The following is a 27444-nucleotide window of genomic DNA, read 5'->3' as shown; positions in this document are numbered from 1 at the left end:
GACACTGAAATACCAAGGTTTTTAGTAATACAGTATAACAGATGACTCGACACCCAGGGTAGCTCCTGAGTTTCAAAACGTTTCAAATAACTTGACAAAAAAAAAAAAAAGTTACAAAAAAAGGGCTTATCATTTTATATTATAGAATATATACACACACACACACACACACACACACACACACACACACACACACACACACACACACACACACACACACACACACAGATAACAATTTATAATAAATACAGAACAAGGACAGACTAAAGGAATTAGACAATTCGTTAAGTCCCAGTCACACATTATTTAATTTAGTGATGGATGAAATAATAAAAGAAGTAAACAAAATGGAAAAATGTGGAATATGATTTAAAAATGAAAAACTAAGAATAACTGGATATGCTGATGATATAATCTTACTAGCAGAAAATGAAGATGATCTACAAATATTACTAAATACATTCAATAGGATATAAAAGGTTGTTGGAAGAAGCGAGAGTGAAGAGTGAGAAAGTGAAAATCATGAGTATATTACCTTGGTATGATATTAATTAAGAACAGCTATGATGGCAAACAATTCGATGAGTAGGCTGTGTAGAAGGAATGGATGCGAATTTTTGGATGTGTGGAGTGAGTTTTGAGGGAAGATTGGATTTGTATAAGAGGGATGATCAACACTTAAATGTGTTTGGTATCAGGAGTCTTGAAAAACTATATGGTATGAGACCTAAGAGAGAATCAGAGAAATGAGAGGAATGGTGAGAATATGAGCATAAGAATGACAATGTTATGTAACTATGTTAATGAACAGGAATGATCATTATCATGAAAATTATTATGAGGAGAGAATGATTTCGACTTTGTGTTCATCTGGTTCGGACTCATCAAATATGTGCAAAGCTGTCTACCAGACAGTTTGCACATTTGATGAGTCCGAACCAGGCATGTATAAGGCATGTATGTATAAGGCACTAGAGAAGAACAGAAATCTGCAAGTTGTCCAACTTTGTCAAGCAGACAACAGACAAGAGTATATAAAAGAACATGCAGGTAGCTTATTATGTCTGTATACGAATGCCAGGAGTATCAGAAACAAAGGGGTAGAGTTTTGTTGTCTTGGTCAATGTGTTGGGATCTCAGATTTTAGGCATATGTGAGACCTGGCTATCAGAATCAGACATACTAACTGGTATCGTTTTAGGAAGGATAGACAGGATAGAAGAGGAGGGGCATGCTGCTAATCATAGCGGATGATTTGAATCCTGTTAGTGTCAAGACCTATCATTGTAATACTAGTTAGAGTATTTTTGTGTGGCAGTGAGGTTGAAGCCATCTGGTGTGAGGTGGAATATGATACGATCAAATACATAGTGGGGTGATGTTACAGACCTGGTGGATCAGTTGCTAGTGATGAAGAAATGCATCACCAAATCAAGACGATGCGAAAAGAGTAATCATAATGGGCAACTTTAATTATCCAAACATTGATTGGGTAGCAGTAAATCTCACAAGAAGGATGAAACCAAATTTATCAAGCTCTTGTGAGACAACTTTCTCAAGCAGCATGTAACAGAAGGAACTTGAGGCCAAAGCATGTTATATTTGATTATAGTGTCAGAGGGTGTTTCAGTAAAGACAATTATTCTGCCTCTGGTTAGTGAGAGTGATCATGCTGTACCCACTTGGGAAGTGGCTAAGCTTATGAATATTCCCTTCAGAAAAGATTACATGCTGAACTACAAAGCAGGAAATTATGACCAACTGAGAAGTATACTGCGTTCAGTGGAATGGGATCGGTTGCTTGATGGAAATATTGACAGTGCATGGGAAGCATTTAAACAATGCTTAAATGATGTGATATCAGAATGTGTCCCAAGAGTTCAAAGAATAAATAGAGTAGGAGTCAAAATGGATGTGTAATCTTATCAAGCAAGATATTCATAAGAAAAGGATGATGTGGAAGGAATACTGTGAGCAGAAGGATGATGGCCATTATGAAAATTATAAGTTGCAGGCCAGAAGAGTCACAACTGTTGTATGGAAAACTAAGTCTAAGTATGAAAAGAAACTGGCTCTGTAAGCTAAAGGCAACCTCCAAGAATTCTATTGATATGCTGCAAGTAAAAGAAAGAATGAATATGAAAGAATAACTTTTCTGAATGCAGATGGTGTGAGGGTGACAGATGTAGAAGAGGTTGTTCAACTGAGTGCCCATTTTACTAAAAGCTATCAACCTGGTGTACGCAACATTGAGTTCACTGCTACCTCTCCAATGAATGAAGAAACTCAGGTGTATGAAGAGGAGGTATTAGAGTTGTTGCACAAACCAAATAAGAATTCAGCAATAGGGACTTTTAAAAGGAAAATTCAAGCAATGTTTTTTTTTGTGATGACTGATGGGGAAGGCAAGCTAAGTTTGAGAGAATTCTGGAGGAGTTATCATATCATATATGCTTTTGGAAAATAAGAGCAAGAAATCATCATTTTCACCACATAGAAAAATTTGTTCTCTCAAATTGCACCTGATTTCCAAACCACAACAATAATAAGAAATTGAAGTGGGACAGCAAGAAAACTTTTGTCCTTGAGGTAATAGTGATAGTTTTGGAATTTGGAAGAGGTATAATCAGTGGTGAGCTATGAAAATTTTAACAAAGGGCTCGCATCATCGAGCAAAAAAAAAAAAAAAGGGCTTAACTTAGCCCTTATAATACTTATATTGCAAATTTGTAGAACTTCTGCCAGATATGATAATTCCTGTAGTATATCAATCATTAATGCCAGATCTTTTAAAAAATCCAAATTGAGAAATCGGCTTAAAAAGCAAGCTGCCCATCGTGGTCCAAACACACGGCCAATCTTTAAAATGTCAATATCAAGGTCTTTTGCAATTGTATTTATTTCTCGTTGATTTTTTGATGATTGATGATAAAAATCATATAATTTATCCATAAATATTTCAAAATGATTTATTTCTTTAATGTTTTTTATTGAATCATCTGATGCTAAGTGTAAACGATGAGTGCAACGCCAAATCACAACATTGGGAAATTTTTGTAGAAGTTTGATTGCAACACCTGATTTGTTTCCTAACATTACACTAGCTCCATCAGAACAAAATGCAATGAAATGATTTTTTAAATAGTTATCAGAAAATCCATATGAATTTAAAGTAGCAATTATAATAGCATATATACATTCCACGGTGGTATTTTCTAGTTCTATAAGATTATTAAACAAGAAGAACAAGGGAGCTCTCAAATTTGAGAAAAATTTAGCAAAGGACTCACACGAGTCCCTTATAGTTCAACACTGGGTATAATCCTCTTTTAAGAAGAAATTCTTAACATCGACAAAGAAGTTGCATCAGAACCTCTATGTATGTATGTATGTGTGTATATATATATATATATATATATATACAGAGACTACAAAAAACTCACAATGCAAAATGTGACAGAAATTATTGAAGTACATAAACTTAAGCAATCACTGTCTGCATATGATCCTGACCATTACAGAGCATCCAAAGCTTGTTCTCATATTGCACATGCATTTATCCTATATGAAATATCTAAACTGAAAGAGGTGAAAATTTAACTCTTTAAGAGACCAAGACTCTTCCTCCTCACTTTCAGAAGAATTCAAGAATTTATCATTACTACATCAGACAACTAAAAATGTTCTACTATCTCTTACATGACAATGATGACACCAGGAAAGAGCAGTCAAGTTCTCAGGGAGTAAAAATATGTGTAATGACTTGCCCCCCCCCAATAACCAAAGAACTTCAAATACAACTTTCTCTTATAGGGATGTCTCTCAGGTGTCTTGCCGAAGGTACAACATTGCTCTTCATAGTGTTAAAAAAGTGTGATTCTGTAGATGGGGTTGTGTTTTATTTTAGAACATGCTGCAAAGAAAACATTTTTTCTTTTATGTTTTTTGTTAAAATTTTCAAGTTTAAATCAAAGTGTACTCTAGAGCTTAGTTCCAGATTATGTATGTAAAAATAAACAAATTGTTGAAATAAGCGAGACATCCTGATGTCTCACTTAGAGATGGAAGGGGATGATGTATTTTGTGAAGACAGAAAGGGTAAAAAGATAGGGAGGAATGCTATTAATGACAGAAAAGAGTAATGTCCATACAAGGTAGAGCTGAAAGGGAGAAATAGCAGCAGTGGTTCTGTGGCAGTATGGTGTGAGATAGAGGTGGAATAGAATATAATATTTAGTTAGATTACTATAGACCTGATAATGTGGAGATAGTAACCAGTAAACGTATAAGCAAATTAGCTGTAGCATGGAATGAGAAGTTGGGTGATATTCAAGAACTACCTAGTAGAAGCAATGTCTAAATGTATTCCAAAGGTCAGAAGATTAAATAAGGTAGGGTAGATGTGTGAAATGGATGAATGAAGAGATTAAGCATGCAATACAGAGAAAAAAGGCATTATGGAGGCAACATAAGATGAGTGGTAATAATCATTTCCAAGAGGAATACAAAGAACAGGCAATGAAGGTGACTCAGTTGGTAAGGGTAGCAAAAGTTCAGTATAAGCAGCAGTTAGCTAATGATGCCAAAAAATCCTAGGGAGTTCTTTCGATATATGATCAGCAAAAAAGAGAATAATTATGGTAGAATGACATTGATTGGAGAAAATGGTATAAGGATAACTGCTGTGGAGGATATAGATGATATATTTAATGAGCAGTTCATAAAGGTCTTTCATCCTTATGAATGCGACACCATGGAGAGTTTAAGAGAAATGGATGAGGAGGAGAAGAGACGAAATGTGAGGAAAAGGTATATGGGGAATTAAGCAAACTTGATGTTAATAAGGCTGAGGAGCTTGATGATATATCACTGCGTATTTTGAAGGAATTTGTCAGGAAGTTGACATCTGCCTTGACATATTTGTTTAATATGAGTCTTAAATTGGGTCAAGTTCCAAATGAGTGGTAGAAAGGCAGGATTGCACTGCTTCATAAAGGAGGTGACAGAATTCAAGCATCAAATTATAGGCCTATCTGTGTGTCAGGTGTGTGGTTAAAGAGTTGGAGAGGCTGGTGAGAATCATGATCCAGAATTGGGTTCACAACAATGGTATTATTTTTGATGGACAGCATGAATTTGCTAAAGGGAGGTCATGCTTTAGTAATCTACTTACTTATTATAATAATGTGACAGCAGCATTGGATGTGGGAGATGTACATAGGAGTATACTTAGACTTTGCATGCTTCTATCATGTCCCCCTTATGTAAGCATATAATAGCTCTTAGAATGCTATTCAATATTTGTCTCTCTGGTAATATGCTAATTAAAATGTTTCTTTTTACCTTATTCAAATGCTTTTTTCAAAATCAATAGATGTAATGTGTATTCATTTATTTTTTCTATTATTAATTTTAGACAAAAAACTGGATCCATACTGAATTCCCCTTTCTAAAACCATAATCTGTGCTTTCAGATTTTAAATCCTTGGAAATATTTTGTTACTTTACTTAACATCCCAACCGGCTATAATGTCCATAGACATCCAGCTAAATCTTGATACAATTCTGTAACACGGATCAAATAACATGGATAACAAGTATTTGGTCTCACTATATTTCATCCTTGGCTGATAGGGAGGTTAATATTATGCTATATATTTTGTAATAGGAATTCTAAATAATTATTTCACTATAATTATCAGGAATCTCCTTTATTACATTTTATATAAATAAGAATAACTATTTGCTCTTTTCCATTATTTTGGAGGGTTTCCTGATGAATGAAATTTTTTATATCTGCATATTTATATACTTAAGTATTTGCTTCTCTTGATGTGACGGCAAAATTACAAGAAGAAAAATTTACTTTAATTTACTTGTTATACATATAAAAAATTTAAATAACAGTACCTCTTCTCCAATAATTGTTACCCTGGGAAACTGCTTGGAAAGTGAAGTTATAATACATCTCTGAGCAGATCTGTCTGCTTCTGTCTGTAGATCATTTATGCCCTATAAAGAAATTATTAAATCATTAAATGCCTGCTCTTATACAGTAATTATAACACAATTACATTTTTCTAGAAACATATTATAAACAAGATGTTAAAATGGAAGAAATTCTGGATCATTCTGTGTTTTATAGCTAAATATAAAAGAAACTTGATAACTTCTTGAAATTTTCCAGAGAGCTTATGAGAATAAAACCCTTGTCATTGGAGTTGCTTTGGCTTTGTACTATTTAAGACACAAACTCTGCACAGGAACCCACATGACAAATTAGCTTTCACTAGCCTAACATGTTTCAAACTGTTGGTTCTCATCAAAGACCAGGCAGAAACATTAAGAGGCATCTGGCTATAAAGCATGTATGGATCCAAACATCCTCCATTTTAATATTTTATTTATACCAAATTGAAGTCTTTAGCTCTATTTAGTATTTGATTATGCACCTACCATGAGTTCATTTAATTATTATCATTACTACATGATCAACTCCACAGAGCTCATAGACTCACTGAGGAAGGCCCTAAACATTATTATTATATAATATCTCCATGGAGTCTCTGGAGACTCATCATGGAAGACCCACATTAACGTTTATACACACAAAACCTATCATACTTTTCCTTAAATTTATTCAGTCAGGGCACCCACAAACTATTTCTGGATAGACCTGTCACCAGCTTGGTTACTTGTCTCTGAATCCTCTCCACCACCTCCTATTCCCCAAGAATACTTAATCTGTACAAAACAGTCAAGATGTGGCCGAATCATATTGTAATAATCTTACAAAGAGGGATAATAACTTCCGTATCTTTACTGTTAGCATGTTTTTCAACATCCAAGTAATTCTTTGAGCTATTTTACCAACTTTTGCACTATTGCCTCTGAACTTGAACTCTATGTCCACTATTATTCCCAAGTCCCTACCCTTATCAATTTTTTGCAATCCAGTACCATCAAAGTGATACACAGTATGTAACCTTTTCAACCCAAAGTGTATAACTTACATTTTGAAACATCAAACATAATCACTATCCTCTGCTCACAATGCCAATTTAGTCAAATCATCCTGCAGGATATTTACTTTTACACTTATCAACTATTGCCCTCACCAGCTTTGCATCATCAGCAAAACAACTGAATATTGGGGATGCTGCTATAGGCCAGGGAGTACAGGGGGAGATATTGAATTCATGCATCAGCAACTTAGTGCAATGAGTGAAGGCTTAGTGATTATTATGGGGGATTTTAATTATGGTGATATCAATTGGAAGGAGGAAATATCACGTAGCAAAAAGGAAATGGAGTTCATACATCTGCTACGAGATAATTACTTGAAACAGCACGTAACTGAAGGGACACGTGGTGTGAGAGTGTTGGACCTGGTTATTGGTTCAGAGGTTATATGCATAAGTAAGGTGACCTCGTTACCTCCAGTTGGTGAAAGCGATCATGTGGTATTGACTTGGGAGGTTGCAAAATCTGTGGATTTTTCTATTAAGAAGGGGTATGTACGAAACTACAGGTTAGGCAATTATAACAAGCTTCGGAGTGAGCTTGCAGCCATCCCATGGCAGAACATATTGCAAGGGAAAGATGTTAGCAGTGCTTGGGATAAAATCAGCGGGTATCTGAGGAAAGCAATATCAGATTGTGTCCCCATGGTCAGGAGGTCAAACAAGGCAGGCATTAGATGGATGAGCAGTAGTATCAAGCTTGAACTACAAAAAAAGAAAATGTTATGGAGAATTTACAAGGAGAAGGGCGATCAGGACACCCATGAGCAGTACAAGGCTCAAGCTAGGAAGGTTACCAGCATAGTAAGAAAAGCTAAATCAGATTATGAGAAGACCTTAGCCAAAGAGATCAAGGGTAATCCCAAAGAGTTCTTCCGCTATGTGGCAAGTAAGAGGAAGAATGACTTCGGAAGGATAACCTTAGTGGGTGCTGATGGTATTGAGGTGACAAAATCAGATGTAATAGTCGAGTTACTGAGTGATCACTTCTCAAAAGTCTATCACCCAAGTGAGGATATCTCTATACCTATAGCAATACCTAATGTGAGAATTGAAGCTAAAGAATCAGAGGTATTAAATATATTGCGAAACTTAAATGCAAACACTGCGGTAGGCTTAGATGGAATATCAGCTCGGGTGTTGCGTGAATGTGCAAATGAATTGTCAACCCCTCTTACCTGGATATTTAATTTAAGTTTGAACTCTGGTATGGTCCCTAGGGAGTGGAAGTTAGGCAAAGTGGTTCCTTTGCATAAGGGTGGCTCTAAAACTGCAGTATTGAATTACAGACCAATCACCATCTCAGGAGTAGTGGTAAAAGTATTGGAAAAGTTGGTTAAAGACAAAATTCAAGAATGGGTGGATCAGGATATGATACTCTATAGAGGCCAACATGGTTTTGTTAAAGGTAGATCCTGCCTTAGCAATCTATTAACTATCCATAATAGAATAACATCAGAGTTGGACAAAGGAACTGGCTACACAGTGGTACTTCTGGATTTTGCTAAGGCTTTTGACAGGATACCCCATAGAACACTGTTACGCAAATTGGAGCAGATGGGAATGGATATTAAATTGGTGATATGGATAGGAGAATGGCTCAGGGAGAGATACCATAAGGTGGTGTATGGAGGAGCCGAGTCCAGAATGAGGCAGGTGACCAGTGGTGTGCCTCAGGGCTCTGTGCTTGGGCCAATGTTGTTTAATTTGTATATAAATGATATAGGAAACGGCTTAAAGGGAGATATTCAGTTGTTTGCTGATGATGCAAAGTTGTGTAGTGCAATAAAAAATCAAGCTGATGTTGAAAGTTTGCAGGAGGATTTAAATAAGCTGGTAAAATGGGCAAAAGAAAATGGATGTCAGTTCAATGTGGAAAAGTGTAAAGTCTTGCATTTTGGGATTAAAAGATTACCAGCTGTGTACTACATAGATGGAAAGGTACTCCAAGAGATTGATGAGGCTAGGGACTTAGGGGTATTGGTAGATAAGGAGATGAAGTTCAGAGGACACATTGCTAAGGTGTCCAAGATTGCACATAGGATTACTTGGTTGTTGAGGAACACACTGACATCCAGAGATAAAGAGGTTATTATTCCCCTTTATAAAGCATTGATACTTCCACATTTGGATTACTGTGCTCAGGTCTGGTCACCTGGATTCCTTGGAGATGAGGAGGCTGTGGAGAGGGTTCAGAGAAGAGTGACCAAGTTGGTGAGTGATATAAAAAATGCTCCCTACATTGATAGATTGAGAGCTTGTGGATTGCAGAAATTGGTTGATAGGCGAAGAAGAGGGGATATGATAGAAACATTCAAATTACTAAAAGGTTTTTATAGGATTGATGCAGGGGAAATGTTTCAGCTGTGTGATAGTGATGGAAGAACAAGAGGTCATCTCTGGAAATTAAAGAAGAGTGTGGTAAACAAAGGTGTCAGAACAAGGTTTTTTGCCTGGAGGGTGGTGAATGAGTGGAATTCATTGCCTGACTTTGTTGTGAGCTCTTCATCTGTAAATGAATTCAAGAAGAGATATGACAGATATTGTTTTGCTAGTTTGGGTCTCCCGCGATGAGTCTACTGACTCCATGGAGATACCCGTAATAATAATAATAATATCCTCCCTTTAAATTTTTCTCTATAACATTAATATAAAAATTACAGAGTAGTGTTCCTAATACAGAACCCTGAGGTACGCCAGTAGTTATCCTCATTCTCTTAGATTCCACTTCATCATATACTACTCTCAGGTGCCTGTCTGTCAGTCAGCTATCCTCATATCCATGCTACTAGCTTTATATCAATTTCTATTTGCTCCAACTTTTGTGATAGTTTTACATGTGGTATATTATTATTATGATTCAGGCCTCCATGGAGTCAAAAGACTCACGTGGGAAGCCCATCCTAGCAAACACGGTCTATCAAACCACTCCTTGAATTCATTGACTGTTCATGCTCTCACCACTCTATCAGGCAATGCACTTCATGGCTCAACCATTCTCCATGCAAAGAAACCACTCCTTATCCTCTTGCTCACAGCTTCTTTTTTTAACTTCCAGGAATGACCCCTTCCTCGCTCCTTTCCCCTGTTCCACCAAGCAAAAGAACTCCCCAGTGTCAATGCTGTAACTACCTCTCAACAGTTTAAAAGTCTCAATCATATCACCTCTCCTATCTACCAAACTCTGCAGCCCAAATTCCCTCAGACTGTCTTTATAACCAACATTATACAGTTCTGATGCCATCTTTGTTATCCCTCTGCACCCTTTCCACAGTTAATTTATCCTCTTCAAATTCTGGGGACCAAATCTGAGAACAATAATCCAAATGTGGTCTGATCAAGGCTTTATACAATGGAATGAAAATTGTTATCTCTACAGGTCAGTGTCCATCTCAGTATTGCAGCAAACCTCTGAGTTACCTTGGCCACTTTTGCAATATGTTCCCTGAATTTCAGGTTTCTATCAATCATCATACTCAGATCCCTTGCCTCCCCTACTTCCTCCAGTACAGCTCCTCCAAAAGATTAAGCAACCTCCCAATGAATCCCAAACTTCAAGACTTTAACATTTCTGCATTAAACTGACCTCCCCTCATTCATTTGCTCATCTGTCAAGTTTGTTCAAATCCTCTTGCAGGGCTACCATATCTGAGCTAATACTAATACCTTCCCAGCTTTACATTATCTGCAAACGACTGAACATCTCCCTGCAATCCATTGACAATATTATTATTATTATTATTATTTCGGGCGACTCCAGGAGTCCTTAGACTCATCGAGGGAGGCCCTAAACATCATGTCCACACAACTATGCGATTACATTCTCACAGTATCTATCCAGTCAAATGCCTTTGTATCAATATCATTGATACAAAGGTTAAACAATACAGGTCGCAGTAGTGAGCCCTGTTAAACCCTACTTGTAACCTTCTGCCTCCTTGATATTGCCTCCCACTCCATACACAACTTTCTAAGACCTATTATATAGCCAATCCTGAATCCACTTCACTAACCTGACATCTAAACCCCATGTGCAGCAACTTGAATATCAGCTTATCATGTGGTACCCAGTCAAATGCCTTTGCAAAATCCAAAAAAAAAAAAAAGGGTAAAATATGCCTTTTCTTCATCAACCACTCTTGTCACTGCATCATAAAAGGCAACCATATTACTAAAGCAAGAGCACCCCTTAACAAATCCATGTTGACTCTCACAGATAACATTACCCTCAACTGTCCAAAGCTGTATATGTTTACTCACTAATTTCTTCAAGATCTTAACTACTGATGAAACACAAACTGGGCTACAATTTGACACTTCAAGTCTGCTACCGTCTACTGACTCCATGGAGATACCCGTAATAATAATAATAATATCCTCCCTTTAAATTTTTCTCTATAACATTAATATAAAAATTACAGAGTAGTGTTCCTAATACAGAACCCTGAGGTACGCCAGTAGTTATCCTCATTCTCTTAGATTCCACTTCATCATATACTACTCTCAGGTGCCTGTCTGTCAGTCAGCTATCCTCATATCCATGCTACTAGCTTTATATCAATTTCTATTTGCTCCAACTTTTGTGATAGTTTTACATGTGGTATATTATTATTATGATTCAGGCCTCCATGGAGTCAAAAGACTCACGTGGGAAGCCCATCCTAGCAAACACGGTCTATCAAACCACTCCTTGAATTCATTGACTGTTCATGCTCTCACCACTCTATCAGGCAATGCACTTCATGGCTCAACCATTCTCCATGCAAAGAAACCACTCCTTATCCTCTTGCTCACAGCTTCTTTTTTTAACTTCCAGGAATGACCCCTTCCTCGCTCCTTTCCCCTGTTCCACCAAGCAAAAGAACTCCCCAGTGTCAATGCTGTAACTACCTCTCAACAGTTTAAAAGTCTCAATCATATCACCTCTCCTATCTACCAAACTCTGCAGCCCAAATTCCCTCAGACTGTCTTTATAACCAACATTATACAGTTCTGATGCCATCTTTGTTATCCCTCTGCACCCTTTCCACAGTTAATTTATCCTCTTCAAATTCTGGGGACCAAATCTGAGAACAATAATCCAAATGTGGTCTGATCAAGGCTTTATACAATGGAATGAAAATTGTTATCTCTACAGGTCAGTGTCCATCTCAGTATTGCAGCAAACCTCTGAGTTACCTTGGCCACTTTTGCAATATGTTCCCTGAATTTCAGGTTTCTATCAATCATCATACTCAGATCCCTTGCCTCCCCTACTTCCTCCAGTACAGCTCCTCCAAAAGATTAAGCAACCTCCCAATGAATCCCAAACTTCAAGACTTTAACATTTCTGCATTAAACTGACCTCCCCTCATTCATTTGCTCATCTGTCAAGTTTGTTCAAATCCTCTTGCAGGGCTACCATATCTGAGCTAATACTAATACCTTCCCAGCTTTACATTATCTGCAAACGACTGAACATCTCCCTGCAATCCATTGACAATATTATTATTATTATTATTATTTCGGGCGACTCCAGGAGTCCTTAGACTCATCGAGGGAGGCCCTAAACATCATGTCCACACAACTATGCGATTACATTCTCACAGTATCTATCCAGTCAAATGCCTTTGTATCAATATCATTGATACAAAGGTTAAACAATACAGGTCGCAGTAGTGAGCCCTGTTAAACCCTACTTGTAACCTTCTGCCTCCTTGATATTGCCTCCCACTCCATACACAACTTTCTAAGACCTATTATATAGCCAATCCTGAATCCACTTCACTAACCTGACATCTAAACCCCATGTGCAGCAACTTGAATATCAGCTTATCATGTGGTACCCAGTCAAATGCCTTTGCAAAATCCAAAAAAAAAAAAAAGGGTAAAATATGCCTTTTCTTCATCAACCACTCTTGTCACTGCATCATAAAAGGCAACCATATTACTAAAGCAAGAGCACCCCTTAACAAATCCATGTTGACTCTCACAGATAACATTACCCTCAACTGTCCAAAGCTGTATATGTTTACTCACTAATTTCTTCAAGATCTTAACTACTGATGAAACACAAACTGGGCTACAATTTGACACTTCAAGTCTGCTACCGCCCTTATGCAATGGAACTATCTTACCCACCTTCCACTCCTTGGGGTACCTTTCCCTTGGCCAGATTTTCACTGAAAAGCGAGGTCAATGGAGCTGTCAGTTCTTTAGCATATTCTCTTAAAAACCCATGGCAAAATTCCATCCAATCTCACTGCTTTATTGACATCCAGAGTACACAGTATTTGAAACACACTCTCCTCTTGCACTTTTAAACCAAGAACCTGCCCTATCCTACTAATATTAAAACCTATTTCTCCATAATGAAATACCTCAGTAAAGAGTTCACTGAACAACTCCACTATGTCTTTTGCATCAGTCACTTTATTCTCATTTGTATCCAACAATGTCATTCTTCTACAATCATTTCCTCCTCCTACTGGCCACATAGCAAATAAATTCCTTAGGATTTTCTTTGGATCTCAGGGCCAATCTCTTGTCATGTTCCAGTTTTGCCTTCCATATTGTACTAGTCACTCTCCTGGCTTGAGTCTTATGAGTCTTATATTCTTCATGCATCTGCTCTTTACCCCTCTTCTTATATCTCTTCCATAACCTCTTTTTAACTTGCAGTTCATGTTTGTCATCCACTTTACACCAAATTGTGTCCTCTTCTTCACTCGTGGTGTATATCTTACTATTGCTGCTAATAAATATTCCTCCACAATTTTCCAAGCACTATGATATCTCGCCCTTCCAATTCCTCCTTCAATGGAACTGCCCCAAGTTAATATCTAAGACTATTATAATCATCTACCTTATAATTCCACATACATTCCTCTCTCTTCGATACTCCTAGATGCCTATTCATGTTCCAAGTCAAAATCACATGGTTACTCTCTCCAACTGTGGGCAGATATGCCATCTCAGTTACAATCAGCTTTTCTGATGCTATGACGAAATAAAACTCTCGAACTTAATATTCCTCCTTGTACATGTTGCCTAAGACATTTGTTCCTCAAGAATTCTACAAATTCAATTCTCTTATCACTATATGCAGTTTCCTCTTCCCAATTTATGCTGCTGTAGTTAAAATTTCCCATAACAATCATTCTTCTTGCACTTGCCAAGCTCAACTGCCTAAACATTTCCTGCTCCTCACCCCACCCCTATGCTCTGTGGGTTGTAGCAATATCTCACTAAATATCATGTTTTGCCCCCCCCCCCCCCCCATGATTTCAAAACTATTAGTGACATTGCCATCCAAATCCCCTGGTAGTGGAGTGCCTTTAATCATAAATGCACTCCACTACCAGGTTTTCTTCCTATTCTGTTGCAAAAATGCTTCATCCTGCTACTTCTATTCCTGTTAGTATTTCATCTTCTGTCAACCATGTCTCAGAGATCCCAATAACCTTTGGACAGTCTGAAGCTATCAGCACCACCAATTCATCTCCATTATTCCAGATGCTCCTGGCATTAGTATAAAGAATAAAAATGTCACTGTTTCTGTACTTATCATTATTCCCTCAAGACTCCGCTGGATTCAGCATTATCTGATGCATTCCCCTTTTCCCAAGCACCTATTCCCACAAGAGGCCACCCCTGCTATCATCCACCCTGATAATTCTAGTTTCCCTGCACTGACACACTAACTCATTCAGAGAACAGAATTCTCTCCAGATGCCTATGTCCTTCCTCATTCAAATGCAAGCCATCTCTCCCATACAGATTCTTTCTGTCCTCAAATGCCCTCCAAGCATTTACGTATTCAAGCCTCTCTATTGATACACTCTGGTTATCATACTATTCATTATTAATGCTCTTCTCCTCAACTCTTCATTATCATACCTGGGCAACACACACACACGATCTTCCCTCTGAGACTTCTTCCATACAACCTCAAGCATTTGAACCTCAGATCTCTTGCCACCCAATTCACACTGACTCTCAAGTCATTTATGCCCACTATCACAATCATCTCATCCATCCTTTCACCCCCACTTATTTGCCATAGCCACACTTTCTATCAATCCTCCAGGCATACACTCCTTAGGCATAGTATCTTGCACACCACATATCACTGGGTCTCCATACATCACACCTCTTACCACTCTGTTATTTCCTTGCTCATCTTCATACCCCTCCCCCCTCCTCTAACACTTTCTTTCTTTGTTCCCCTACTTACCTGCTGTACTGGCATCTCTCTATCCTTGGTTCCAGCATCTTTTCCTCATTCCCTCTCTTCTACTGTTTCTATTCTCTCCTCTTCCATTCACTTAATCTCTTCTTTCACGCTTCTCAACATATACTCGAGACATTCCATCTCTCTCTCTCTCTTTCTCTCTCTGCAAGCTACTCACTCTTGCTCGCCATTCATCCTCCCAACTAAGATTATCTCCCAAACCTTCACAATGATTCAAACTTTCCACACTCCCACTTTTATTTTTCATTTACATTCCACTCATTATCTTCACCTCTCATGCTACTCATCGTTCTAGGTCAGTATTCTCCCGCCTCTGATGCAATACTGCCGAGGTCTGTTATATTAATCTCCAGCTAATGTAGGAAATTCCCATTTCCTACATTTTCTGCATATATGCACTCCCTGATCTCTCACCTGCCACATATCCAACTCCTGGGATGCATACATACCACAAGCACTGCATACTACAAATTTCCATATGAGGGTGGTCTGAAAAGTTCTTGGCCTCAACCATAGATGGCAACACTATCGGTATGATTTTTTTTTCTAAGTTGGTAGATCTGCCATAAGCATCCATGTAAAATTGAAGTCATTCTGTCAAGTTGTTTGTTTTTTACAGATGTCTGAAGCAAAAGTGTTGTCTGTATCCCTTGAAATGGATAAAATTGAGTATCGTGTGGTTATAAAATTCTTTGTAAAAGAAGGTTTAACGCCAAAAGAAATTCATTTGAAGTTCATAAAAGTTTATGGGCACTCTTCTCCTTCATTTTCAACAATTAAGAAATGGGCTGCCGAGTTTAAACTTGGCTGTACCAGCCTTGAAGATGATCCACGTGAAGGATGTCCAAAAAGTGTAACAACTACTAATTGTACTCAAACTTGCTTAACTTTTTGCATGAGCCATTAGTAGCAGACTCTACCAATCGACCAACTGCACTTGGTGACAAGCCAATAGCAAACTGAGCTCCGGCTGCCATCATTATTCAAATAGTTTACAAAGAACCAAGTACTAAGAACTACTACAACTATACTAAAAATTTTATGTTTTTAATTACAATTTCAAATTACAAAATATTTAATATTTAATATTTAAATTATTATTATTACATGACACCTCCAGGGAGTCCAAACACTCATCAAGGGAGGGCAGCTACTCTACAACTCTCTGTCTCCACCAGCAACTCTGTCTCAATCCACCAACTACAACGAACCACAACTACACCAGCGGCATCTACCGCACACACCACCATCACTAGTAATTTTAAAGACAATCACAAACATCCATGCCCATGACGGGATTCGAACCTGCAGCCTTTTTGGTTGGAGAGCTGATGCGCTAACCACTCAGCCACCCAGGCCAGCTACCACTTCTCCCACTTAAATTTAAAGTATTCTGTCCAATGACTTTGCAAAGTCCAGTAGTATCATAGTTTAGCCATTTTGTTCATCCAGTTTTGCTGTCACTTTATTATGAAATGTAAATAAATTACTAAACAGGACTTACCCTTCACAATGTTATACCGGTACTGCTCACTAAGAAGTATTTTATCCCAATTGACCCAATGTTAGATTTTACCTTTAACTAACTTTTCCAATACGTTAACCACTCCAACATTCATGCCAGACCCATCATGCTTCGCTTTGAACGTATTCACATTCATGGCACCATTCTGAAAAAGTTTCCTCTGTATTAATCCTGTAAAAACTTTTCAGTAATTTGTATGTTTCAATCAAATTACCCCTTTTCCATCTATCAACCAATTTCTGTAACCCAAAAATCTTGAAACTATCCTCATAAAGTTCATTACCTGCCTCCATCTCCTCTCTACTCCCTCCTAATCCCTAAGAAACTGAGGTGACTAGATCTGTGCACAGAAGTCAAGATGAGGCTTTATCAAGGCCTTATAAAGAGGTATAATAACCTGTTTATTTCTTCCTGTCAGGGTGTTCTTCAGTAACCAAGTAATCCAACCAGCTGTTTTAGTCACTTTTGCACTACACCCTCTAAACTTCACCTTCCTATCCATCAAAACTCCCAAATCCCTGGCTTCATCAAATTATTGCAGTACAGTTGCATCAATATGATACCCAATTAGTAATCTTTTCACCCCAAAATACAAAACTTTGCAATTTGTTGCATAAAACTGATATCTGTTCTCCTTAGCCCAAACTGCCAGTCTATTTAAGTCATCCTGTAAAATTTTAATCATCATCTTTATTGACTATTGCTGTACCCTATTTTGCATCATTGGCAAACAACTGAATGATTTCCCCTTGGATCTTTCCTATATCATTAAACAGTAGTGACCCGTGCTGAATTCTTCATGCTTGCTATGGAGAATTCAGCTCATTAACTGAGAAAGAAGTAATATAATCCAAGCTCATTAATTGAGAAAGAAGTAATATTTATTTGTTAATAAATGCATGCATTTATAAGCATTCCATTTAGGCTTTTATTTTTGTAGGCAGAAGACATCTTAAGCATGCGCGGCAATAATTGAGCTCTGCGTTGTGTATTGAAGGCTGATACACAACGCAGTCTAGTCAAAGCTATCTTGGCTTGCTCGGTTGTAGGAGCTTCAAAGTCCTCGCTGCAGCACTGTGATTTCATGTGCACGCATAGCCATATCCGCTCCCTTCACGTCGTCTTAAACATAAGGCTATATGCAGTCAAAGTAGCTCTAGCCAGTGAGCTTCAGCCAGCCTTTACAAGTGTGCGTGTTGCTTGGGAAAATTAAGTTACAACCAAATTTTTATGACGATGTTATTAACCAGTTCATAAAGAAGAACCATAGGTTAGAATTTGTATTCAAGTAGCTAAACTGAAAAATATAGAATATCATTTGTAAAATAAATGTTGTATTTGTATGATTAAATGTACATAAATTTCTAAATATATAGTTTTAAATGGTCAGTAATTCATTATTCCATTAATCAGACTTTAATCACACCTCTCACTCCCTGAATGATAACAAGAGCAAGCGTGAATTTCAAGACCAGCATTCGCCCCTGGTAGTGATCCCAAGTACAAAACCTTGAGGCATACCACTACTCAACAGGCCTTCTACTGGACTCTACTGCTGAATAAACTACTGTTTGTTATCTCTTCATTAACTGTCCTCTTATCCATATCAATAATTTCCTATCTATTCTTATTTGTAAACAAGTTATTTTTTTATGTAACCATGCAAGTTTTTTTTTTTTGCAAATCTAGAGTACATTAATGGGGTGCTTAAGGGTCAAAGCTGTATAACTGAGAGGAGACCTCCACATAGCCTTTAAAGGAATGCGGAGAACCGACCAGGGCTTCTGACCTAATGTCCAATCCTCACCTTCTCGTGGTGCACCCTGTTGGGTATCTACTTTGATACTGAACGAACGAGGATGGGCTGGCAATTTGGGATTTAGCCGACCAAATTGTATTCTTATTGGTTAAACCAAAATAAAAAATGATGGTACAACATGACAAAATTTCATGCCGGCTGGGGCGTCGCCCGGTTAAACAAGGCCCCCGTTGTTTTCGCCAGGGAACCAGGGCGAACAGCGAAAAGTCAGCTACTGGAACAAATCTGAAAACAAACCCCAACTCAACATCACCAGAGTTAAAGATCGGTACTATCAACGTAAGAAGCCTGAATGGCAAAGAAATGGAGCTTGCTGAGGAATTAGATAAGTACCAGATCGACATAATAGGGGTGACTGAAACAAAAAAGACCAAAACTGGTGAGATCTTTCTGAGCAATAAATACAAAATGTTATATTCAGGCAATGACAATCAAGGAAAAGAAGGAGTAGCCATAGTATTCAACACAAAATACGAGGCTAATCTCCTTGAATGGCAGTCAGTCTCAAGTAGAGTAATGTGGGCAAATATGAGAATGGGGAACTGGACAATGAGACATATTTGTGCCTATGGTCCCACAGAAGGTTCTACTAAGGTAGAAGTGGAGGAATTTTTTGACGCTTTAGAAAAAGCAACTGACACAATGAAAAAGGAAAATTTGGTCCTTGTTGGGGATCTAAATAGCAGAGTAGGAAATGATTGTGAGACATACAGAAATATTTTGGGAAAATTTGGAGAAAAGAGCAAAGCTAATAATAATGGCAAATATCTGTTGGATTTCTGCTCAGGACATGGACTGGTTATTACTAACACCATGTTCCAACATAAAAATGTGCACAAATTCACATGGAGAGAAGAGGCTAGGAATAAGAAAAGTCTCATTGACTATGTTATTGTTGATAGTGATGTTTTCTCCCTGGTGCAGGACACCAGAGTGTACAGAGGATTTGAAATTGGAAGCGATCACTATTTAGTCTTGAGCAGGATAAAATTGAATTTCATATTGAAAAGAATAACATGTAAGAAAGTTTTAAAGCGAATAAAAGTTGAGCAGCTCTCAGATGTGAACTGCAGACTAAAATACAGAAAGATTATTGAAGAAAAAATGAAAGAGTTTGAGAACAGGAATCAAACCTTGGAGATTCAGTGGCAAACTCTGAAGAAAACATTGATTGATTCTGCCAGAGAGGCATGTGGTGAGGTTGTGTGCAAGGATAAAAAAATCAGAACTCCCTGGTGGACACAGGAAGTTAAAGAGGCAGTGAAGGAAAAGAAGAAAGCATATCAAAAGTTCCTGGCAAATAAGTCAGCTTTTACTCTTACAGAATACAGAAACAAATGTAAGAAAGCTAAACAGTGTGTAAAACTAGCTAAACAAAAGTCATGGGAGGACTTTGGCAAGAATATAGAAAATAAATATCAAGAAGGTGGCAAAATATTCTGGAGGTTGTTGAAGAAACTTAGGAATGGAGGAAAGAGTGCTGTAAAAGGAGTTAGAGATGATAAAGGTGACATGAAAACAGGAGAAAAAGATATCCTTGAAGTATGCAGTAATTACTTTGAAAAACTGCTAAATGAAACAAGCAGTGATGACAGCACAGTGATAAAAAACACTGACCAGGCATGCAGTCAGGAATACATATCCATACTTGAAGTAGAAAAAGCCATCAAAGGCTTGAAATGTGGAAAGGCAGCAGGAGTAGATGATATTCGACCAGAAATGCTGAAGTATGGTGGTATAAAAGTCTTACAGTGGCTGCACTGCATAGTTCAGAAAGCCTGGACTGAGGGACGAATTCCCGATGATTGGAGTAGAGCTCTCATAGTACCCATATATAAAAAGGGAAATAAAACTGAATGTGAGAATTACAGAGGTATTTCCCTACTGAGTGTTCCTGGCAAGATCTATGCAAGTATACTTGAGAAACGGTTGAGAAGAATTGTGGAAGAAAAGCTTGGTGAAGAACAAGCTGGATTCAGGCCAAATAGAGGCTGTCAGGATCAGATCTTCACTTTACGACAAATAGTCGAGAAAGCATGGGAATATAACAAAGATCTGTATTTAAGTTTTGTCGATTTGGAAAAGGCATATGACAAGTTGCCAAGAGAGAAGCTATTCAATACGATGCAGTTATATGGTGTCAATGGGGCATTATATCAAGCAATACTTAGTCTTTATTTGAGTTGTAAGTCAGCAGTTAGAATTGAAGGAAGTACAGGAAGATGGTTTAATATTAAATCTGGTGTGAGACAAGGATGTACATTATCCCCTCTGTTATTCATTATCTATATGGATCACATTATGAAGGAAAGTGGTATTAAACCCGATATCAAAATTGGAGATGTTAATGTCAGCGCTTTGCTTTATGCGGATGATGTTATACTTCTAAATAAATCCGCTAAAAGTCTGCAAGATTCTCTGACTAAATTGAATAGCTGTTGTAATAGATATGGTATGAAGGTCAGCAATAAAAAGACAAAGACAATGAAAATAGGCAGAATCATTGAAAATGTCAACTGTGTTGTGAATGGAGAACCTGTGGAACAAGTAAAAAATTTCAGTTACTTAGGCACGATTTTTACTGAAGATGGTAAATTAAATATAGAAATAGACAACAGAATCAGCAAAGCTGGTATGGTGGGAAGTCAATTGAATAAATTCATATGGAATAAGAGAGAAATTAGTCGGAACACTAAATTAGCAGTATACAAGACAGTGTTCAAACCAGTTTTAACTTATGGATCTGAGAGCTGGGTCAGAAGTAAAACACTTGACCAAAGACTAGAGACCGCAGATATGAGAGTCCTGAGGAAGATTAGAGGCGTGAACAGATGGCATCAATGGCAATATCATATTAAAAATGAGGATATTAGGAAAGAACTTGACATTGTCAGCATCCAGGAATGCATTAGCAGAGCTAATCTCAGGTGGTATGGTGACTTAAATAGAATGGGAGAGGAAAGATTAGCAAAACAAGTGTTCTCTGCCAGGTTGGCAGGAAAACGACCCAGAGGAAGACCAAGATATAGGTGGATTGATACGCTACAAAGTGCGTTAGACGATAGAAATATAAGATCTGATAATGTTGGAGTCTTGACAAGTAACAGATTGATTTGGAGGAAAATTGTAGATAGGAAGTTAGTAATGATGTAAATTTTTCATCTAGTACTGTCATACCCTGTACACCCCTTGAGGGTACATGGCAGGAATTTGATGATGATGATGATGATGAGAGTACATTAATATCGTGGGTAGGTTAAGAATTTTTTTTGCATTTTTATTAATGTTTTATATATATATATCATCATCATCACCATCATACGTATCAAGGATTTAGGCCTTGATACGTATGATGTCATCGTTGAATCGTTTAAGAGGACGTCCTGGTTTTCTTTTTCCTAATGGCTTGTACTTTAAGGCTTGTTTTGGTAATCTTTCTGTTTTCATTCTTTGAACGTGTTTCATCCATCTATGTTTATATTTTTTATTTTTTTCTATTACTGATTCCTGGTTTAATTCTTTCATAATATCTTTGTTTCTTCTGTGATCAAATAGGGTATACTTTGCAGTTTTTCTCATAAACTTCATTTCTGCTGTTGTTAATCTTTGTTTGTCTTTTTGTTTTATTGTACAGATTTCGCTTCCAATTAAGACCGGTAGGGCTAATGTATTGTATACTTTTAGCCTGGTTTGTTTTTGAACTAGGTTTGGTTTAAATATAGAGTTAATTACTCCTGTTATTTTTAAATATTTTGCAATTTTTATGTTTATATCTTTTTCATTTTCATAAGTGATCATACATCCTAGGTAGTTAAATGAATTCACCTGTTCTAAGATCTTGTTATCTAATACTATTTTAGTTCTTGCTGGATCTTGTCCTTTAAAGGCCATAGTTTTTGAAAAAAAAAAAAATATATATATATATATATAATCAAAAACTATATATATATATATAGTTTTTTTTTTTTTTTAAAGAATAAATATTTAATGACTTTAAACTGAGATAAAATATTATGTTTTAATGAAAATTATACAACTAGTTTCAGCCTTTTACAGCCTTCATCAGGTATCCACTAAAGGTAGAACACAATAATAAAAATTGAAGTTACAAAAAACTGAGAATTACAGGCAAAAAATGCAATACATAATTGACACAGAAAACGTTGTATTTTTCAAGTTGTTCTATCTAATGCACTGTTGTTTGTTGCATGCATGCTTGCAAGTTCTCGTGAACACCATTGAACAACTACAGCATGGCTATCAGGGATGTTGTAACTCAAATTGCTGTTCAAATGTTATGGATTAAGGAGGATTTCTCTGGACTCCATGATTTTCCTTCCAAATTCATCACTGCAGCGAAAAATGTTTTTGGATTTATCCCAGCAAACTGAGTGACCCTGTAGATTATCATGAGGATTGTTTGAGAAAAGAGCATGACTGGATAGCGCAGATGCACGTGATCTTTTATAGGAGATGTCTCTCTTATGCTCCTCTATATGTAGTTGTTAGTCTGTCCAAAATAAGGAATATTACAATCGCACCATAACTTGTATACACCTAGATATTTCAGGTTGTGATGAATAGGCTTCGGATGGCTTATAAGAGAATGGACTTTAGGGAGTGTAGTGAAAAATGTCCTGATGTTGTATTTTTTAAGGACTTTAGCCAATTTATTGGAGACTGAACTAATGTAAAGTATTGAGATGCTACCTTTAAAATCAGTAGTTTCCGTAGTACACTGCCTAGGAGGATCCAGAAGAAATTTTTTCAGAATATCCATTTTGTTTAAAGATAAGAGAAAGGTGATTATTTTCTTTTTGGAGCTCATCTGGTTCATTTAAAAGAGAGTGTGCTCTGTGTCCTAAGGTAGAAATAGTTCCGAGCTTTTGTGGTGGAAAGTCATGAGATTGACAGTCCAGATTTCTGTTAGTATGAGTGGATTTTCTGTATATAGAGATTTTAAATCTATCAGAGCATCATGAAAGAATTACATCCAGGAATGGAAGGCAGTTATTCCGTTCCAGTTTGGCAGTGAATTTTATATTAGAATGCTGGTTGTTAAGATGATGAAGAAAATCCATGAGAGATGTGTGTCTGTGACTCCATATAACGAAAATGTCGTCAACATACCATCTCCAAAGTTTTGGCTTTCTGTATATAGAGATTTTAAATCTATCAGAGCATCATGAAAGAATTACATCCAGGAATGGAAGGCAGTTATTCCGTTCCAGTTTGGCAGTGAATTTTATATTAGAATGCTGGTTGTTAAGATGATGAAGAAAATCCATGAGAGATGTGTGTCTGTGACTCCATATAACGAAAATGTCGTCAACATACCATCTCCAAAGTTTTGGCTTAAGTGAGAAGGACAATATGGCTTTCGTTTCAAAATCTTCCAGGAAAATGTTTGCTAGAACCAGGGATAAAGGGTTGCCCATTGCTAGGCCTTGGTTTTGTTTGTAAATGGAGTCCCTATATCTGAAGTAGCCAGATTGAATACAATGCTTTAATAAAGCAAATATCTTTTTAGACAATTTGTCCTTTAGTAATGTTAATACCTCCTCAGTAGGGACGTTAGTAAATAATGAGATAATGGCAAAACTTGCTATGATATCATTTTCGCTGATTGAAATATTTTTGATATGAGAAATGAAGTCTGTGGTGTTTTTGATGAACGATGAAGATTTATTGGAGAAACACTTGAGGTATTCTGCAAGATGTTTCGAAAGCTTATAAGTAGGACCATCAATTCCTTCCACAATTGGGCAAAGAGGGGTGTTTTCCTTGTGGATCTTCGGAACTCCATAAATGCATGGTATAAGAGGGTGTAGAGAGCGTAAAGAAAGGCGAATATTGTGAGGAAGTTCAATTATAGTCTTTAACAGATTATTTGTGCAGTTTTGTAGTTCCCTTGTTGGATCATTCTGAAGAACTGAATATGTTATCTTCAAGCAATTAAAGCATTTTATTGTGGTAATCTTCAGAGTTGAGGACGACTGTGGCATTGCCTTTATCTGCAGGTAAAATAATGATGTTTTTGTTCTTTTTAAGATTCTTTAAGGCCTATCTTCGGCAGGAGAAAGATTATCTCTTGGAGGTTTAGCATTATTGATAATGAAGATGGATTCAATACGGAGAAGATTTGCCAAATGATTAGGAATAAGTGAACTGCCTTTTTCTATTTTAGTAAGTAGAGATTCTTTTGGAATAAACTTAGGTGAGGGAATGAAATTTAGACCTTTGTTTAGAATATCTTTTTCTGCAACTGTTAAAACATGTGACGAATTGTTTACTATAACTTTGTCAGGATTAATACAGGCTTTAGTAGGAACAGATGTGTTTTGTACTCTCTTAAGAATCTCAAAACTTCTTCATAAGATTAAGCTTATTATTATTTTGTATCCGTGTTGCTTGCGCTTCACTGTTAATGCTTCACTGATAAAATCATGAAAATTATCATTATCCATAACTTCTCCAAGTTTTTGAGTTAAAGATCTTTTTATGTTGAACAAAAAGGCAAGACGGTGTTTTGTATCTGAGATTCTTTCGCTGAGAAGATCTAACTTTGTTTTACGATAAATTCATTTAGCACGTTCTGTTGTTATTTTTTCTTGAAACGATATGAAATTAGGAATACAAATATATATATATTTGTATTTTTTATTTTCTTCTCTAAAAATTCTTGCCACTGTCCAGAGGAGGGCAATTTGGCACAGACTATCCCTCTTTTAAGATGCCCTTCAGTCTCTATCTCACAGATGTAGTGTTTCAACTCTGTGTCCATTCTCAGATACTTCAATGGTCATTCCTCCACTGAACTGGCAACCATCAATCCTCCACTTTCTGCTGCACTAGTTAATACAAGAGCAACAGCTAAGTAGTACCCCTTTACTGTGCAACTGCAAACACACCAAACTTGCTTTATTTCTTTGTCATTCATTCCATCTACCTATGTCCTCTGGAAAAGCCAAACAGCCTTCCACAGGAAGTATTTACAAGCAGCTACAACCTGCAACTCTTCAAAAAAAAAAAAAAGTTAATAAACGTCCAACTCCTTACCTGTACCCCAGACACAGCAATGATGTGCTTATAGGTCATTTGACCTCTTGTGTATGGAATCAATATATATATATATATCAATTATTTTTACATAGTCTGGAAATCTTAGAGACCAAACATGGAACTTTTTCAAGCCACCTCAGGCCTCAAATAAGTAGGGTGGTGGTCTCACACCAGACAATTAAATTCATCTACCGCCTAAAGACAATCACAGACATCCATACCTAAGGCAGGATTCAAACCCACAGCTTGTTGGTTGGAGAGCACACACTAATCACTCAGCCAACCAGGCTATTTATCAAGATTCCATGCAGTATCCTGTCCAAAACTTTTGCAATGGCCAGCAGTATCAGTATGGTGACCATATTTTTTTTGGAGAAAATAAAGGACAAAATCAGAAATTGTTTCATAATACAAAAAAAAAGCAGGTTCCATTTATTTGTTTCACTAAAACTAAAAAGCTTTAAAACGTTTATTATAAAATATAAGCATATACATAGCATTTTAAACAATCATATTATTACTTTAAAAAAATTTAATTTTGATACTTTTCACAAGAATGAACTTTTTTAATAAATCAGGTTTGTGTTTTAAAAATTCATAAAACTACAATTCATGTCAAAGTTGCATTTGGTATAAATGCATGCTTTCAATGACAGTTTCACGTTTCTATGGGCTGTTTGCCAATATTCAACTTACTATTTCATTTCACAAAATAAAGGACAAAATGGATAGAATATTGGATATGGTCATAGCATCAGAAGAGCTGATAATAACTGAGATGATATCTCCCCCCCCCATTGGAGAGTGATCATGTGGTTATGACTTGAGAGATGAAGATATACAGGAGTATACAGGAATATCAAAGAAAAGGGAACATACGTGGAATTATAAGGCAGGTGATTTATAACAGTCTTAGATATCAACTTGGGGCGGTTCCATGGAGGGCATAATCAGGAAGACCGGGATATATTCCACGAGTGAAGAAGAGGACAAAATTCACTGAAAAGCCATGTGAATGGAGCTGTCAATTCTTTAGCATATTCTCTCAAAAAAAACCCATGGCAAAATTCCATCCAGTCCAACAGCGTTACTGACTCTCCTTATATCTCTTAGGGGTGGGACAAAGGGATCACTGCATTTCATGTATACTAATGCCAGGAGTATTAGGAATAAGAAGGAAGAATTTTTGGCCTTGATTGGCTCTTCCTGGCCACAGGTTATTGGCATTAGTGAAACATGGCTGACGGAAGATGATATAGTTAGTGGGATAGAATGACAGAGAGAATAAAATGGGGGAGGGATGTTACTGATGATAGCTGATGAACTGCAGCCAAGGAGAATTGAAGTTGTATTGCAGGATAGTGAAAGGAGCTCATTTGAGGCTATTTGGGGTGAGATTGAGACTGGCAGAATAAAATATACAGTTGGGTGCTGCTATAGACCAGGTCATGGAATAGATGGTGGATATAGTATGCATAAACAAATTGATGAAATGAGTGGGAGGAGGGTAATTATTATGGGGGATTTCAACTATGGTAACATTGATTGGAAGGAGGAGAGGACACATGTGAGGAAGGAAATGAATTTTATTCAATTATTAAGGGATAACTATCTAAGACAACATGTAATTGAAAATACTAGGGGTGTGAGAGTGCTTGACCTGGTAATAGCATCTCACAATTTGACTGTAATGAATATGACTATATTGCCACCTATTGGTGAGAGTGATCATAAGGTCTTGACCTGGGGAGGTGGCTAAAGGTGTGGAAATTTTGACTAAGAC

At 37.0% G+C, this 27444-nt stretch overlaps 1 protein-coding gene across 1 annotated transcript in view; it reads right to left on the bottom strand.

Moving 5' to 3' along the window:
* The window catches only part of LOC150105080 (3'(2'),5'-bisphosphate nucleotidase 1), a 144218-nt gene that overhangs the window by 107087 nt on the left and 9687 nt on the right, over positions 1 to 27444 (bottom strand). The window contains exon 2 of the mRNA XM_090395484.1: positions 5911 to 6012. Within this exon, the coding sequence (XP_090251610.1) occupies positions 5911 to 6012 (102 nt within the window). The remainder of the gene's footprint in view (positions 1 to 5910; positions 6013 to 27444) is intronic.

The sequence above is a fragment of the Typopeltis vanoorti genome, chromosome 7 (genome assembly GCF_054136105.1).
Source record: "Typopeltis vanoorti isolate ZY-2024b chromosome 7, IOZ_Tvanoo_1.0, whole genome shotgun sequence".
Classification (NCBI taxonomy): Eukaryota; Metazoa; Arthropoda; class Arachnida; order Uropygi; family Thelyphonidae; genus Typopeltis; species Typopeltis vanoorti.
This window is presented reverse-complemented; position numbering and strand designations above follow the sequence as displayed.